This window comes from Dipteris shenzhenensis, chromosome 24 (assembly GCF_047967505.1).
Source record: "Dipteris shenzhenensis isolate YYH24624 ecotype China chromosome 24, Dip_SZ_1.0, whole genome shotgun sequence".
NCBI classification, from domain to species: Eukaryota; Viridiplantae; Streptophyta; class Polypodiopsida; order Gleicheniales; family Dipteridaceae; genus Dipteris; species Dipteris shenzhenensis.
Genome location: NC_141619.1, coordinates 25,645,571 through 25,663,276, shown reverse-complemented (window position 1 = coordinate 25,663,276; position 17,706 = coordinate 25,645,571). Strand labels below are relative to the sequence as shown.

Sequence of the window (17,706 nt, the reverse complement as noted above, 5' to 3'; positions counted from 1 at the left end):
TCAAGTTGTTCCTATCTCCCATTGTTTGAGAAATCACTACCATGTGGTAGACCAGAATGTATTGATCATCTCGTATAATGTAGTGACTTATAATTTGCGGTCACTATATTGGGTATAGTTGTTTCCACTAAAAGTAGGTTTTGGGTCTCCCCAATCACTAGGTAGCTCTTCCACCAATACTTGATTCATGGGAGTAATTTGTGGTGGTGGTGGTTGATGTCCCTATACTGGTGGGGGTAATGGAATATTTTGAGCCCTAAATTGTCCTTGATTGCCTGATGTTGCTCCTTGTATTGCCAATTGTGCCTGATTGGATGGATTGGGTGGTGTAGGCAATGTGAAGATTGTGGGAGAGAAGGAAGGAGTCTCACTTGCGGCTTTCTCACATACACAATGGGGGAATACACACAAAGGTGGAGGCTGAAAACAAATTTCCTCTTCTTAGTTTTGAAAGCCCAAAGAACTCTAGTACAAAGAAATAGAAGAACCCTATATGTGGGTCTCAAACCAAACTCAGCTAACTACAGTGGCATACTAACTGAGTTCTCCACTTATGACAGTGGAAAGACAGGTTGTGTGCATCTTGGAAATGACTATGCATGTGACATAGTGGGAGCAAGTGACATAAAGTTTTCTTTTGCAAATGGGTCTGCATTTGTTTTGAAACATGTGAGACATGTGCCTAAGCTGACCAAGAGTCTTATTTTAGTGGGTCAGCTAGATGATGCTAGTTTTCACACCACTTTTGGCTTTCAGAGTTGGAAAATTCAGAAGGGCTCTATGCTTTTGGCCAAGGGTGCCAAGTGTGGGACTTTGTATCCCTTACATGTATCAAGGGTATTTGATCATGTTGTTGTAATAACCGAGCAGCCAAGCACTTATTTGTGGCATTGCAGGTTGGGGCACATGAGCCAGAATGGAATGAAACTCTTATGCCGTTTGGGTTATGTACCGCATTTGAGTTTCTCTGATTTTGAATTTTGTGAGCACTATCTCTATGGGAAGCAAACTAAATCAGCCCATAAAATAAGGGGCAAGAAAGAGTTTGAAAAGCTTGATTTGGTGCATTCAGACGTATGTGGTCCCATGCCTACACGGTCATTAGGCGAGGCTGAATACTATGTGACATTCATTGATGATGCAACTAGGAAAGTGTGGGCTTATGCTATAGCTCGAAAGAGTGATGTGTTCTAGGTATTTCAGAAATGGTTGGCCTTGGTTGAGAATCAATCAGGTAGAACGCTTAAATGCCTACAGACTGACAATGGTGGAGAGTATCTCTCTCATGACTTTCAACATTTCTGTGATACACGTGGGATTAAGAGGAAGCTCACATCCCCTCGTACTCCAGAGCAAAATCCAGTTGTAGAAAAGATGAACCGTACCATTCAAGAAAGGTTGCAATGCATGCTTTCCAATGCAAGTCTTTCTGGTGGTTTTTGGGCTGAGGCAATGAAGATTACAGTGCATGTGATCAATAGATCACCTAATAAGAGTTTGGATGCTGGTATTTCTGAAGAGGCATGGAGTGGCAAGAAGCCCTCTTACTCTCATTTGCATATATTTGGGTGTGAGGCATATGCACATGTGCCAAAAGAGCTTCGAAAGAAGCTAGATCCTAAGTCTAGGAAGTGCATCTTTCTAGGTTATGGTGAAAGTGGAGAGATGGGCTATCGTCTCTGGGATCCAAAAGCAAAGAAGATCATACGCAGCCATGATGTAGTCTTCAATGAGAAGAAGATGCATAAGTCACCCATGAGGGATATGGAAATGAGGAGAATCACTTTCCAGGATGTGAATCCACCTGCATATGTTGATAGACAGCAAGCTTTCCATGCACCAAATGTGCAAGAAATGGTACCACCAAGTACTCCCACAGGTATACAATCAAGGGTAGATGATGGATCATCTATTGGTAGAAATGATGAGCCAAATGTGGCTGATATGCAAATGGGACAGCAAGCTGAAATGCCCTTGAGAAGATCATCTAGAGTGTCTAGACTGCCTGATAGGTTTGTTCCAGGGGTAGACTATGTGATGCTTACTGATTGCAGGGAGCCTTCTTGCTACAGAGAGGCTATGATGCATGAGGATCAACGCAAGTGGGAGTATGCTATGCAATCAGAGATGAGTTCACTTATGAAGAATAAGACTTGGGACTTGGTTTCTTTGCCACATGGAAAGAAAGCATTGCCATGTAAATGGGTCTACAAAATGAAGGTCACAGGTGATGATGTGCCTAGGTACAAGGCCCGTTTGGTTGCTAAAGGGTTCAAGCAAGAGAAGGGTGTGGACTTTGATGAGATATTCTCTCTGGTTGTGAAGATGACCACACTTAGATGCATGCTTGGACTAGTGGCATCAGAGGATATGGAGCTTATGTAGATGGATGTCAAGACAGCTTTCTTGCATGGGGATTAGCATGAGGAAATTTACATGGTGCAGCCGGAAGGCTTTGAAGAAAAGGGCAAAGAGCATTTAGTTTGCAAGCTGAAGAAGAGTCTCTATGGTCTTAAGCAAGCACCTAGAGAATGGTATTAGAAGTTTGATGCTTTCATTCGGTCCCAGGGTTTTAGAAGGAGTGAAATTGATCACTGCCTCTACACTAAAATGGCTAAGGATAATAGCCTGATAATCTTCGCACTATATGTGGATGATATGCTATTGGCTAGCAAGAATACTTATGAGCTAGATGCATTAAAGGCCAAGTTGCATGAGGGCTTTGATATGAAGGATTTGGGACTTGCAGGTCATATTCTTGGTATGCACATCACGCGTGATCGGAGTAGGAAACTCCTTTGGCTTTCATAGAAGGAGTATGTTACAAAAGTATTGCAGCATTTCAATATGGAGGGGGGGAAGGCAGTGAGTACTCCATTGCCTCCATATGTGAAATTGAGTCACACAGATAGTCCCAAATTAGATGAGGAGAGGGCCATGATGGCCAAGCTTCCTTATGCATCAGCAGTTGGGAGTCTTATGTATGCTATGATAGCTACTAGACCAGACATTGCATTTGCAGTGGGAGTTGTTAGCCGGTATATGGCTAATCCAGGAAAGAGGCATTGGGAGCCAGTTAAGTGCATCATGAGGTACATGAAGGGTACCAAGGAGATGTGCATCTACTTTGGTAAAGGAGACATGCGTGTACTTGGGTACATAGATTCAGACTATGCAGGGCATGTGGATAGTAGGAGATCCACTTCTGGTTGTGTGTTCACCTTTGCAGGTGGTGCAGTGTCGTGGATGTCTCGTGCACAGAAGTGCATTGCTTTGTCTACCACAGAGGCTAAGTATGTTGCAGCCATAGAGGGTTGCAAGGAGGCTATATGGCTTGATCGGCTAGTGGGAGATTTGGGGATTCATACATGTGTACCGACATTGCATAGTGATTCCATGAGTGCTATTCAACTAGCACGGAATCCGGTCTTTCATGCAAAGACCAAACACATTGAGGTCAGGTACCATTTCATCAGGGAGGTACTTGAGGACAAGCGCATAGAGCTTGTCAAGATTCATGCAGATGATAACCCTGCAGATATGCTGACGAAGAGTCTACCTAGTTAGCAGTTTGAGTATTGTCGTGTATTGATGGGCATTGGATAGTATGCTCACTGGTTGTTCTCCCTTAAAGGCACATTGTCCTTTAAGTGGGAGGTTATGGGGGTTAAAGGTCACTGTGCCTTTACCCCAGTTATGTACAATACTCAAACACATATATAAATGAATGAAAAAGAAGATTAGGGTGGTTCTGCACCCACCAAAACTTGTGTGGCTCTCTCTCTCTCTCCCTCTTTCGTTCTTGCTTCTGTTGAGAGCACTCTCATCCTTTTCCATTACCTTTCTGTGACACAATGCTTGATGGTGTGGCTAGTCATGAGATGTATAGCTTTCTTGATGGTTTCAGTGGGTATAATCAAATAAGGATGGCTCCGAAACATAGAGAAAAAATTGCTTTCATTATAGAGTGGGGAACTTTTGCTAGCAATGTTATGACCTTTGGTCTAAAGAATGCACCTTCCACATTTTAGAAGTGGATTCAGGAAGTCTTTGCTCCGTACTTGACAACCTTTATCAGAGTGTTTCTTGATGATTTCTCTGTGTTTGGAAAGGAGGAAGAACATTTGCAACATCTTAGATTATGCCTTTAGAGATGCAGAATTACATGGCTTAGTCTTAATCCAAAGAAGTGTGCTTTTGTAGTTAAGATGGGTGTACTATTAGGTCATATAAGCTCTGAAGAAGGCATGGCCATAGACCCACGAAAGGTGGAAGTTATTCAGAATTCTCCTACACCAAGAACTCTTAAGCAGTTATCATGCTTTGTTGGTGGGCAGATAAAATGGCATAGCAAATTTTTGTGCTATCTTTCTCATGTTTGTGCACCATTACAAAACTTACCAGGAAGGGAGAAGCTTATAAATGGGAGGACCAGCAGTATCGAGCAGAAGGATTTTGTTTTATTGAATAAGATATTAGTTGTGGCACCAATTCTTAAACCACCTAACTCGAAGTTACCATTTCATATTTTTGTCAATGCTTCGGATGTGGCCATCGATGCAGTGTTTATGTAGAAATTTGTTAAAGGGTGGTTTCATCCCGTATATTATGCCAATAGAAAATTGGAAAAAGCAGAGAAAAATTATAGTGTTACTCATAGGGAGGCATTGGGAATGGTTTATGCTCTCAAAAAATTCAGACACTATTTATTGGGAAATAAAGTGATCTTACATGTGGATCGTCAAGCTGGTTCAGTTATTTGGTAAGCAAGCCACAATTGTCTAGAAGGCTAGCTAGAAGGATATTACTCCTCCAAGAATATGATTATTATGACATTGTTCATACACCCGGTAATCAGCATGTTGTTGCAAAATCTTATTTAAGCCGATTGATGAATGCGGAGGCACCTTTGGGAATTCAGAATGATTTCTCTAATGCACATTTGTTTTCTGTCAACCTGAATGGTGGGCAAGATTGTTATGATAGAATGCTTCTTTTTTTGACGACTTTGGGAATTGAGAATGATTTCTCCAATGCACATTTGTTTTCTGTCAACCTGAATGGTGGGCAAGATTGTTATGATAGAATGCTTCTTTTTTTGACGAAAGGGATGGTACCTCAATCACTATCAAGAGATCAGAGGAAGGAATTTGTGTTGTAGAGTAGACCGTTTTTTGTGATAGTTGGAATTTTGTATAGGAGGGGTATTGATCAGATTATCCGAAGATGTGTGCTAGATCATGAAAGGAAAGCAGTCCTAATGGAAGAACATGATGGAAATTCAAGAGTCACTTTTCTAGTGATATTACTGGAAAAAAAATACTGCAGGTAGGTTTGTGGTGGCCTACAGTGTTGAAGATGCTCATCAATTTGCTAAAACATGTTTACCATGTCAAAGAGATGGAGAAGAGATGGTAGGCCAACAGATGTAGATCGGATGCCACATCAGCCTATCTTACCTTTGGGCCCATTCCAGAACATCCACACTCGCAACAGCGAACAGCGTACAGAATTACTCAACAACAGTCTCCCATCCTTCACTTTCTCAAGTATCCCCCTGATGATGCTGTGCAGATCGTTCGTTAGGATGGTGAGAGGAGTGCAATGGGGTAGCACCTTCCGTTCAAGCACACCACCAAAATCTTGGCAGCTAGCAATCGCTTCCACGAATTCTTTTACCTTCGGCTAAATATACTAGCAATAAGTATATTTTGGCACCCACTGACTACTGCATGAAGTGGGTAGAGGAAATTGATTTGTGAGATAATGCAGCAGCTAGCACAGCTAAGTTTATTTATCACAATATCATAACCAGGTTTGGTTGTCCAATAGAGATAGTTTTTAATCAAGGGGTTCATTTCATGAACAAAGTTATGAAACAGTTAACACACTCACACACACATGATTGTGCATAAGAAGTCAACTACATACTATCCACAAGCCAAGGGCCAGGCTGAGAATTCCAATAAAACATTCAAGAAGATTATAAGAAGAACAGTTTCAGAAAATCAAATTGATTGGGACTAGAAACTACATTCAACATTGTGGGCATTTCGTACAGCCTATAAGGTAACTACTGGAATGAAACCATTTCATCTTGTTTATGGATGCGAAGTAGTAGTCCCAATGGATTTTATCGTGCCTAGTCTCCGAAAAGCAGCTGAGAATAGACTGTCTCCAGAGGAATCAATTAATCATGGGATTCAGCAATTGTTGAAGGTGAAGGGAGACAGGGTGGTGAGTTACTATATTTCAAATGTGATTCAAAAGGGAAGGCAAGCTTGGATAAACAGGAATATTAACTTTAAAGGGTTTCAAAAAGGAGATCTAGTGTTGATGTTTAATTCTAAGTTATGGCAATACAGTTTTGAAACTGGGAATGGTTATAGGTTGAACCCGTATCATGCACCAACATTGTCCATAAATGCTGTGGGAAGTGAGTTAGTATTTCAAGCTATAGTGGTGATGGTATATGCAGTGGCTACTTACCAAATCGGAAGGGAGTTTTCTGAATGTTTGAAGTTCTGAAAATCCAAAAAGTTCGGGTGCGGAATTATGAAGGATGTTCCGAAGATCCAAAATTCCAAAGTTCCATGTCTGTAGGTCCATACTTTGAGAGATATCTCAAGCATGCGAGAGGAACGACACCTTGTAAAAATCAAAATTGTTGTATGCATCGATAATCATGAAGTACATAATAATAATTTTTTTGTGGAGGGTGTAATTGTCTGTGCCAAGGTCAGGATTGTTCTATTCCAATCGATTCAATCATTTCAATCGCCATACCCACTACCTCTGACATGTTCATACAAAGGATAAGTTGAGTGGCAGTTCGCATGCATTGCACTCTTCTAGCCGTTTCTAGTTCTAGCTTACTGAAGCTTTTCCAAGAACTTTCGCTTGTTGTTCTCTGTGTTGGAGGATGTCCTTGGCACACAGTCGCTCAAGGTGCAGAGATTTCATCATCGTGTCCTGAGCTTGATTTACTTTCAGCCGTAGCCAACAGAGAGATGGGTAGCAAACCAGCAGGTCCATCGGCTCGTCAAAGTAAGAGACTTCAAAGGGACATAAAGTCACTCGTAGTGGAAGCTCATGACCTTTCATAAGATTCGGCCACTAAGTCAGATCCGTTGGTGAAAAAGCAATAAATCAGTGACAGTCCACCGGTATTCCAAGAAAAAAAGGTGTCTCTAGATTTGGGATTACATAAGAAATGGTTTTAAAATATTAAGTTATATGATTTCACGTCTACCCTAGGTATTGTGGAAGGATAACTCGGATGTTCTCTGTCAATTTCAAGTATTACAACAAACGAGAGGAGAAATTGCTATGGGAGTGAAAATCACACCAGATTTAGTTATGAGTGTGTTTTGTTTGTCCTATTATTCAGAGAAGGTTCAATTTGATAGATGTTCAAATGAGATAATGATGGCCCATCTTGGAAATCCAGTTTCATCCAAAAATTTATATATGATTAGTAAAGTACGGGATCCAATCAGAAAGCAATAGTTGGGTTGATTTGTAGAGAGGGTTGTGTTACTAGTGCGGAATGATTATATGGCCAAAAAAAATTATGCTTACTTGTTAGCTGCAGGACAAGGGGAAAAGGTATTATGGGCAATGCTAGTGTACAAAAAGTTAATGCAAGAGATATCAGGGACACAATCCCGAACTTCGAATCAATTTTCCAACAGTAGCAACTTGTGCACTTTCAACAGAGGCAACAGATGGTATCAACACTAGTTCATCCTACTAACACAACATAATTTTTTCCTAAGATATTGTCTATGCATGTACCAGAGGATCTAGTAGCAAAGAAGACAAGTGCAGGAACCAGTCTCGGGGGGTGCACTACTAAGAAATTATAGGTATCGCGTGCATTCAAGGGGCATTTAAAAAACCCCTCAACTAAAATTTATACTCCAATAAAACCACCCCTCTTTGCTCATGAACTAACAGATTTTTTTCAAATTTTGAATTTAAAAACCCATCTTGTTACTATAAGCCTATTAAATGTTTTCCAAAAGTGGGATTACAATACCCCTCCTTTTAAATGCACGTGGTACACTAAAATTTTCATAGGTGAACTGTTGAGATATCGAGCTCCACTCATGATATGCCAGGGTGGCCATTGTGCATTTATGTCACCGACTTAGCTGCAGATGCGGTTGGTACACTGCCCATGAATAATAGCTAGATGACAGCTATCCTTATGTACTCTAGTTCGTGGCTTAGTTAGTATGCCATCTTAGTTAGCTGAGTTTGGTTTGAGACCTACATATAGGGTTCTTCTATTTCTTTGTACAAGAGTTCTTTTGGCTTTCACAACTAAGAAGAGGAAAACTGTTTTCAGCCTCCACATTTGTGTGTATTCCCCCATTGTGTATGTGAGAAAGCCACAAGTGAGACTCCTTCCTTCTCTCCCACCATCTTCACATGGTATCAGAGCCTGGTTCGTGGTAAGGAGCTCAAGAAAGCAAACCAAGTTCGTGGTGTCCTGGTAAGAGGACCAGTGTTGCTTTCCTTTTTCGAGTTTGGGAGCAAATCTCTGCAGGTAGCACAGCTGGAAAGTGCAAGAGTGCATTGTCTCAGATTGAGACGCCCTTCACAGTGTGGAGAGAGGGCAATTTATGCTACGGGACAGGGCAAAGCCCTAGGTGACTTTATTTTTCTGATTCGAGGCCATTTCGGGGCCCGTTTTGGAGGTGAAAGTTCTCCGCAAGCACTGAGAAAAAGGCCCTATTTTTGCTGTGTGACCACTGCTCTGCAAGTCGGTGAAAAGTTACCACAGAAATTGCATCATATGCCTGTGCGCAGAGATATTGGGAGTTACAAAATCATCCGTATTGCCTGTTGATGCAAAATTGTCACTAGGAAGTGACTGTGTGGTCAAATACCACTTTCATCAGTTTTGCAGATTTGCCTGTGTGAGGCAGAAGCTGTGTTTTTTGCAGTGACAGAATATTTTGCAGTGTTCTGTAATGGCGTCTGATTCTCTTTCACAGATTGTCACTGAAAAGCTTGACAAGAACAACTTCCAAGCATGGAAGTTTAGAATGACGAATTTCCTTATGGGAAAAGGCTATTGGGAGTTCATTATAGGAAATAAAGAAGAACCAGTTCTTCCTAATGTTCCCAATCAACAGGAAATGCAGGCATTTAAAGGATGGCATGAGAGAGCCAGAAAAGTTATGTACTGGCTGTCTATCAGTATTTCAAATTCTATGATTGTGCATATTCAGGATGCAAGTACGCCAAAAGAGGCATGGGATACTTTGGCAAAAATGTACAGCACCACATGAAGGTGAAGAAAATTGTAGATGCACTTGCTTCCATTGGGTCGCCAGTGGAAGATGATGATCTAGTTTCTGTGACCTTGAATGGTCTAGGAAAGGATTATGCATAGTTCCGGATTTCCATTGCCGTCCATGAAAAATTTCTTGATTTTGAGGAGTTGTTTGCTCTTCTAATTTCTGAAGAGTAGAGAAATGGTGGTGCATCTTCTTCAGGAGGAACTTCAAAGAAACTGTCTTCTACTCAAATGCTGGAAGAGGTAGAGGCAGAGGTAGAGGAGGCCGATCTGGAGGCCGTGGTAGAAATTTGAATATGCAGCAAACTCAAGAAAACTAGTCCAGCTTTGGAGGAGGACGTGGTAACTCTAGAGGCAGGGGGAGCCAAAGAGGTCGTGGTGGATGGCAGAGAGGCCAAAATGCAAACAGCAATGTCGAATGCTACTATTGTGGTAAAATGGGTCATATGGCTAAAGACTGCTACAAAAAGCAGAATGACATTATGAATGGAAAATTGCAGCAAGGCAATTATGCATCCTTTAGTAGACAAGGTGATGACAGAAATGAGCATTTGTTTATGGTGCAGCACATGACCAATTCTGTGACAAGTGCAGAAGAAAGTAATGATGTGTGGTATGTTGACTCAAGTGTGTCAAACCACATGACAAGTCATGCAGAATGGATGCAGGATGCAAGGAAAATGGAAAGACCAGGATTTGTGGAGACTGGTGATGATACTGCACATCCTATTGTGCAGATTGGTAAAATTCCTTTAACTATGCAGGATGGGAAAAGGAAATACCTGTCTGATGTATTTCATGTCCCGAATACCACAGAATTCACAGCAGCAATCACAAAATATTAGTGGACCTGCAGTGTCCTCTAGCAGTGTTTCACATACTTTGCCATGGAAAGGCAGATTGAGATCAGGAGAATCTCCTCAAAGCAATGCAGATAGTGGTATGCAGGTATCACGAAAAGGAAAAGAGAAGGTAGATTGATGCCCATGTTTGATGTGAATGCAAGTCACTCTTATGTGGATGGTGAATCCAGTGGCTCAGAATAGAGCATTGATGATGAGTTGGGTATTCCTTCTATTATTACACCTGGAGTAAGGAAGACCAGGGATGTTTTGAGAGCACCTGGAAGTGAGCCTACTTTGCACAGGTCTACTAGAGCTAGGTATCCTGTGGATAGGCTGAAATATGATGGATTTACAGCCACTCACTATGCCTATATGGTCAAAGTGATACAGGAACTAGAACCCACTTCTTTTGAGCAAGCCATGGGAAAAGAAAAATGGGAGAAAGCCATGGATGAAGAAATGGATGCCTTGGAAGCAAATGCTACATGGGAATTGGTGCCTTTGCCTAAAGACAAGAATGCAATTGGCTGTAAGTGGGTTTATAAGGTCAAGCACAATGCAGATGGTTCTGTGAACAGATACAAGGCAAGATTAGTTGTCAAGGGGTATGCACAGACATATAGCATTGATTATGAAGAAACATTCAGTCCGGTTGCAAGGATGGCAACCGTAAGAGCAGTCATTGCTATGGCTACATCAAAGGGATGGTCTTTACATCAGATGGATGTAAAGAATGCCTTCTTGCATGGTGATTTGCAAGAAGAGGTCTTTATGGAGCAGCCACTAGGTTATGCTCATGCTATTCATCCTGAGTTTGTTTGCAGGTTGAAGAAAGCCTTGTATGGCTTGAAGCAAGCACCTAGAGCATGGTCTGACAAGATAGGACAGTATCTTGTCACCATTGGCTTTCAGATTTCCAAGGCAGATTTCTCACTTTATGTGAGAAAAACAGAGAAAGGTATTATGCTGCTTGTCATTTATGTTGATGATTTGATCATCACAGGTGATAGTGATGAAGATATCCTTCATGTAAAAATGCTATTGAAACAGAAGTTTGAGATGAAGGATTTGGGAAAGCTGCATTATTTCTTGGGCATTAAGGTGATTAGATCACCAAGTGGGATACGGCTCTTGTAGAGGCACTATGGATTGGACATGTTGTCCAAATATGGGATGACAGGCTGTAAGCCTATTTCAATTCCTTTGGAGCAGAATGTGAAGCTGAGCGCAGATGCAGGTGAGCTTCTGGAAGACCCTACTATGTACAGGCGCATCGTAGAAAGTTTGATTTATATGACTATTACCAGGCCATATTTGAGCTATGCTATTGGATTGGTAAGTCAGTTTATGCACGCTCCAAGGAAACCACATTTGGATGCGGCTAGACACATACTCAGGTATGTGAAGTCCACATTGCGGGGTTCAGATACAGTTGCATGGATACACTGATGCTGATTGGGCTGGTAGTATTTCAGATAGACGATCTACCAGTGGATATGTGTTCTCTTTTGGGAGTGCTACAATCACTTGGAGCAGCAAGAAACAGCCTACAGTTGCCTTTGTCAAGCACAGAGGCTGAGTACAGGGGTGCAGCAATGGCTGCATGTGAGGTAGCTTGGTTGTATAAGCTACTTTATGATATGCGTCAGTCTATAGATGGGCCAGTTGTCATTTATTGTGACAACATGAGCAGTATACAGTTGGCAAATAACCCAGTCTATCATGCTAGAACAAAGCACATTGAGATACATTATCACCATGTGCGGGAGAAGGTTTTACTAGGTCTTATTGATCTAGTTTATGTCAGCACAGAGGATCAGGTAGCTGACATATTCACGAAGGCATTGGGCACAGAGAAGCTACGCAAGTTCAGAGACCTTCTTGGTGTGCAGGAATTGGGATTGAGCTCGAGGGGGAGTGTTGAGATATCGAGCTCCACTCGTGATATGCCAGGGTGATCGTTGTGCATTTATGTCATCGACTTGTTAGCTGCAGATGCGGTTGGTACACCGCCCATGAATAATAGCTGAATGATAGCTATCCTTATGTACTCTAGTTCGTGGCTTAGTTAGTATGCCACCTTAGTTAGCTGAGTTTGGTTTGAGACCCACATATAGGGTTCTTCTATTTCTTTATACAAGAGTGCTTTTGGCTTTCACAACTAAGAAGAGGGAAACTATTTTCAGCCTCCACCTTTGTGTGTATTCCCCCATTGTGTAAGTGAGAAAGCTGCAAGTGAGACTCCTTCCTTCTCTCCCACTATATTCACATGAACCCCCCGAGGAACCAGTCATGAGTTCCAATAGAGTTCATGGCAAGAGGAAGAGGTGCAGACAGAGGAGATGATGCAAGCTTTAAAGACTTGACTCATGCGGAGGATGAAAAGCCGAAAGATCAACAATACACTAATATTGATACTGGTACAGAAAAGCCAGATCTTGTTATAGAAGAACCAGATGCGGTTACAAAAGAACCAGAGACTGTTATAGAAAGTTTAGGAGAACAGGTTACCCCAATGCAAGATGAAAATCATGGACATGATCATGAACATGATCCATTAGTTTCTTTGCTAGTAGAAAGAGATGTGGAACTTGATGAATCAAATGTTTAAGTGGGTTCAGGTTGCAATAATTTTTTATGGACAAAAATAATTGTACCACCGGGTGTGCCATTGTGGACAAATACTACTTGGATACTCGTGGGCTATATGTATTTTCAAAGTAATAGAAAGCATATGCAAAACCTTAGTAGGGTGGTTATAAGCAACTGCTTCTAAAACTTGTATGCCAGTGGTTGGAATTGTCATATAAACGAGATGGCAATTCTCTGTTCTATGTTGTTGATTCAGAAGTTCAAAAGTTCTAAATGAGGAAGCATTCATTATATGCAGATCCCTATTTTGTCTAGTTTTTGACTTTGTTTCCTACATGATGTATTGAGTTTATAATAGTAGTGAAATGGATACCAACTAGTATTACTCATTATGATCTTTACTTGTTCTGAATTTGGAATTGAAATGTCAGTTGTCGGAAGTTCTTACTGCACTTTCAATGGTAACCTGCTTATTTCAATAGGTAGTTTTTTCGAATACGTCTCTACCTATTACACATCCAAATCGGGATTCTGGAACCCCAAATTCCATTAACAAAAAAAAGGTTTTTTGTTGACAGACTGAGATTTTCGTCGATGGATTAAAATTTATGGTAGAAAATAAAGCATATTTTTGTAATTCTAAGTCAAGGATGTATTATACATCACATAGTCATGCATGAATTACTAGTAGCTCTTAAAATATTGGATCTTGTCATTGATTTGTTTTTTTTTTAATTTGACATGAAAGGCAAAACCCACCTTTAAACTAGCAATATGTACATTTTTTAAAAAAGTTCAAAAGTATACTTAGTTTGCAAAAGTTATGAAATTAGTTCTCTTTAATATAACCAAAAGATAGTAAAATTGATTAAAGTTTAAAAGTAGAAAAAAATCTAGATAACCTGTTGCAAATGACAACTCTTTAGTTTGCAAAAGTTCAGCAGCATACTTGAGGAAAATTTAAAGGATTCCCCTAACGTCAGAAATAGTTAGAGGAAACTGTTATTTTAATTTTTCCCGATGGATGGACGAAATAAAATCTCACAAAGATAATTTTAAATGAACCCCCCTAAAACCTTCCCTCAAGGTCCTTGGGGCATGGGGAAAAAAAGACGTGTTTGAAACATTTAAGGGATTCCCCTAACGTAAGAAATAGTTAGAGGACACCACTATTTTAAATTTTCTTGATGGAAATAAAATCTCAATAAAAATAATTTTAGCTTTCAAATGAACCCAATAAAACCTTCCCTCAAAGGTAGGGCACAAGAAACAAAAAGATGTGTTTGTTGTTTGGAGGAAGCTGTGTTTGTTTCAAGGAGGAAGCTAAGGTCAAGGTTGAAGCAAGCTATGACGGGCGTAGGATGTATTTATTTTGAGGTCTTCCTTATCCTCCCAATGGAGATTGAGATGTACTTGGTCGCTTGAAGGAGGATGTATTTATTTTGAGGTCTTCCTTGTGGACCCAAATTCTTCCAATGGGGATGAGGAGGCTGAGATCATGGGTGAAGCAAGCCGTGAATAGGGGTTGAAGAGATATCTACGTTTCGAGGTCTTCCTTTCGTCTCCGATATAAAGACATAGGGGTTGAAGAGACTTTTATTTTTTGACCTTTACGTTGTAGTGAAAGTCTTCTTTCTCCTATGGTACTAAGCAAGAACAAGTGGACTAAAATCTCTGCTCACATACGGACCTCCAACGAGTGGACTACCGATATTCGTGCTCACATACACACCTCGAGTGGACTACTGTCACAGTACTTTGTGTTGAGGCCTTCCTAGTGTTGTTGCGATACCTCCATTCCTGCTCACACACACGGATCACCTCCAGTGGACTAGCTACTGTCTCTGCTCCCATACACAAAGCCAACAATGGCGGAGACCTCTGCCTGTTATGATAATACCAGTCGACCGCACGCCATTTGCTTGCCATGCCCTGCTCAAGGCCACATCAATAGTCTCATGAACCTCGCCACAGCTCTCGCATCCTCTCATGGCTTCTCCATCACCTTCATCTACTTCCAACAATCCTACCTAGACGCTCAGCGCAAACACCTCCTCGACCACCTCCACCCTTCCATCCGCATCCAAGTCCTCCCTGATGGCCTCACCTCCGACCTATCCCATGACCCCTCCCTCATCATCCAAGCGCTCCCCGCCATGCACACCAGCTTCCGAAACTTCCTCCACGAGTATCTTGCCTCCCCCGATCACCATCCGCCCATCTCTTGCATCATCTCCGACACTTTCGTGCCTTGGGCTCAGGATGTCGCCAACTCCTTTGGAATCCCCCGAGTCGACTTCTGGACTTCCACCGCCGCCTGCTACCTCATGTTCCTCCACATTCCTCACCTCATTTCCAAGGGGTTTCTTCCCCTCAAAGGTAAACAAACCTCTTGCGTGCTTTCGGCTCGTGCAGATTCAAGCTTCATGTTGGGCATTTTTCTCACCCATTTGTTGTGGATTCTGCAGCCCCGATCGCCAACTGGAGTGGAGAAGGGGAGGCTTTGATCGACTTCATACCTGGACTCCCACCGTTTCCAATCACGGAAACGCCCCGCGAGTGTATCGTCGAAGACCTCTCAAGCCCCTTTATCGAGTTCTTCCTTGCAAGTTTCGCTCCTGTGCGGGAGGCGCACTCTGTCCTTATTCATTCGCTTTACGAGCTAGAACGCGACGCATTCGACGCCTTGCGTGCAGACGGTATCGAAGCCTACTCGGTTGGTCCATTGTTAGGCTTCGACCCCGTCCGCAAGCATGATTCAGGCGCTCTAGTAACAAAGCCGGCTTCCGTACAAGAAGATTGTTTGACCTGGCTGGACTCCCAGGCCATTTCGTCCGTCATATATGTTGCCTTCGGGTCACTTGCGTCCTTGTCTCTTGAGGAAACCGTGGAGCTAGCGCACGGCTTGGAGCAAAGCGGACAAGCGTTCCTATGGGTGATTCGTTCCGATTCCAGAACAGGTCGTTTGTCGCAGATTCTACCTGAAGGCTTTCTCGAGAGAACGAAGGAAAGGGGTCTCATAATCTCGTGGGCACCGCAGCCAGCGGTGTTGGCGCATCCGTCGGTGGGGGGTTTCTTCACTCACTGTGGATGGAATTCAACGGTGGAGAGTCTATGGAGCGGGGTACCGCTAGTGGGATGTCCGAGGCAGGCAGAGCAGAGGTCGAATATGAGGAGTATTGCGAAAGAGTGGAAAATTGGGTTAAGGTTGGAGACGAAGCCAGACGGCACGTTCACGAGGGAGGCTGTGAAAGCGGCGGTGGAAACGCTGATGCAAGGGGAGGAGGGTCAGGAGGTGAGGAGCAAAGCCAAGGAGCTAAGCAAAATTGCAAGGGGGACTATTAGTGCTGGTGGATTATCTTATTCCAATCTAGGTAAGTTCGCCCACAACATGAGGACTGTGTCAAACCAACAGGTGCCCAAGTGTCCTTGAATTCCATGCAAAAAGATTCCGTTACTAATAAATAAGTTCACAGGTTTCATATTGCCTTTTTTATATAATAGTGCCGCCCCCCCAAACAACACACAATGGAGAAGGGGAATCCCCTTATTTGGCCCCCACCTGGAGAGCTTGACTTCCAGCCTAAAACGGGTGTGCCCTTACCATCCAAAAAAGAGTAATTGAAGTTTGAACCCTGCCCTTACCAACCAAAAGGTCTCCTTCATAGACCATGGGGCCTCCTCCACGTGTTTGTCATTAACGCTTTCATGTTTAACGTATTGTTCTCTTGTGTAACCAGCACCACCCAATGGCACCCATTGCTTCTCTCCCATGGGCGGGCACCAGGCGATATTATCATTATATTCTTGTATCAGGAAGGTCTCTATTATTGGGCCATTAAGGACATTGTATACATAATGATTTATCATTTTTCCAATAAACCTTTAGATGTGAATTGTGATATGAAAACATTTCCCTTGATTTTGGGATACTCAATAGATATCTTGATGCAATGCACTAGGTATTACAAATTTACCATTTCTTCATGTCTACCTTTATGAATGCACCCACACATAGGTTAAGTCTCCACATCATTGAGAATGTGGATTACGAGGTTCAAAATATTAAGAACATGGGCCATCTCCTCTTTTCTTTTTCTCTCATCAAAAGCATTTCTTCAGTGTTGCTCAAACTCGAAGAACAGACTACCATCAATTGGTGGGTTGGAAGTGCTGGGTTGTCTTCTCATAACTAGAGCTTGCTAAGCTTATGCATTGGAGACGAGTGTCTTCTGCACAGAAGGGGGGATGAGATCTCCTTGAAACTACCTAGACAAACTTTACTCTATGTTAAGGCACTACACAGGAAGGAGATGAGTGAAGAAAATGAGCTAGAGGTGACAGTGAAAAACATGGAGGTGGGAGCTTATGCAAAGCTGGGGCTCCTTGCAAGGGAGTCATATCGGGTGTCCATTGACGCTTGTCATGATGGTGCACCATCATACACTGAGGTACTTTAGAAAAAAATGTAGATTGACTTGTCTCCTCTACCGGAGGAGGAAGCAAAGAGTATTCTCCACGCTGAGGTGGATAGGAGGGCAAAGAAGGTGGTGGGTTGTAGTTATAGCTTTTTTAGAGGGGTTTGATTTCAGGATAGCCCGTGTGGATGCTCCCAATTATTCAGGGTAGCTTGCGGTCAGGTCTGGTAGGGAACCCCTAGATCTGGGCAGCAGGGATTGGAATTTCACAGAGGAGGAGGGAGATTGCATGCACATAGGATCCACTTTAATGGGGGCTAAGCAGGAAGAGTGTGTGTAAACCTTGGCATGATCGATGCAATCAAGCTGCATGCACAGGGCTTGGAAGGGTTCTTGTGGAATAACAAAAGGAAGGGTGTGAATCTGAGCCGCTAGGTTCGATTATGTCTACTTCTCTGAGGAAGGATGATGGATGAAAGCCCCCATGAGCAGAGAGTACATGGCCTCGACATCCATCTCAAATCACGTACCTGTTCTTTGG

The 17,706-nt window shown here is 42.4% G+C and overlaps 1 protein-coding gene across 1 annotated transcript; it reads left to right on the top strand.

The window, feature by feature from the left end:
* Positions 1 to 14,544: 14,544 nt before the first annotated feature.
* Positions 14,545 to 16,576, top strand: LOC147886419 (7-deoxyloganetin glucosyltransferase-like). The gene is made up of 2 exons (XM_087395239.1): positions 14,545 to 15,126; positions 15,216 to 16,576. The coding sequence occupies exons 1-2, from the start codon at positions 14,616 to 14,618 to the stop codon at positions 16,178 to 16,180; spliced, it is 1,476 nt and encodes a 491-aa protein (XP_087251365.1). The 5' UTR covers positions 14,545 to 14,615; the 3' UTR covers positions 16,181 to 16,576.
* The last annotated feature ends 1,130 nt before the right edge of the window (positions 16,577 to 17,706 follow it).

Coding starts and splice junctions, on each gene's coding strand:
- LOC147886419 (XM_087395239.1), top strand. CDS start 14,616: ATGGCGGAGACCTCTGCCTGTTATGATAATACCAGTCGACCGCACGCC. Junction 15,127..15,215: donor GGGGTTTCTTCCCCTCAAAG/GTAAACAAACCT, acceptor TGGATTCTGCAG/CCCCGATCGCCAACTGGAGT.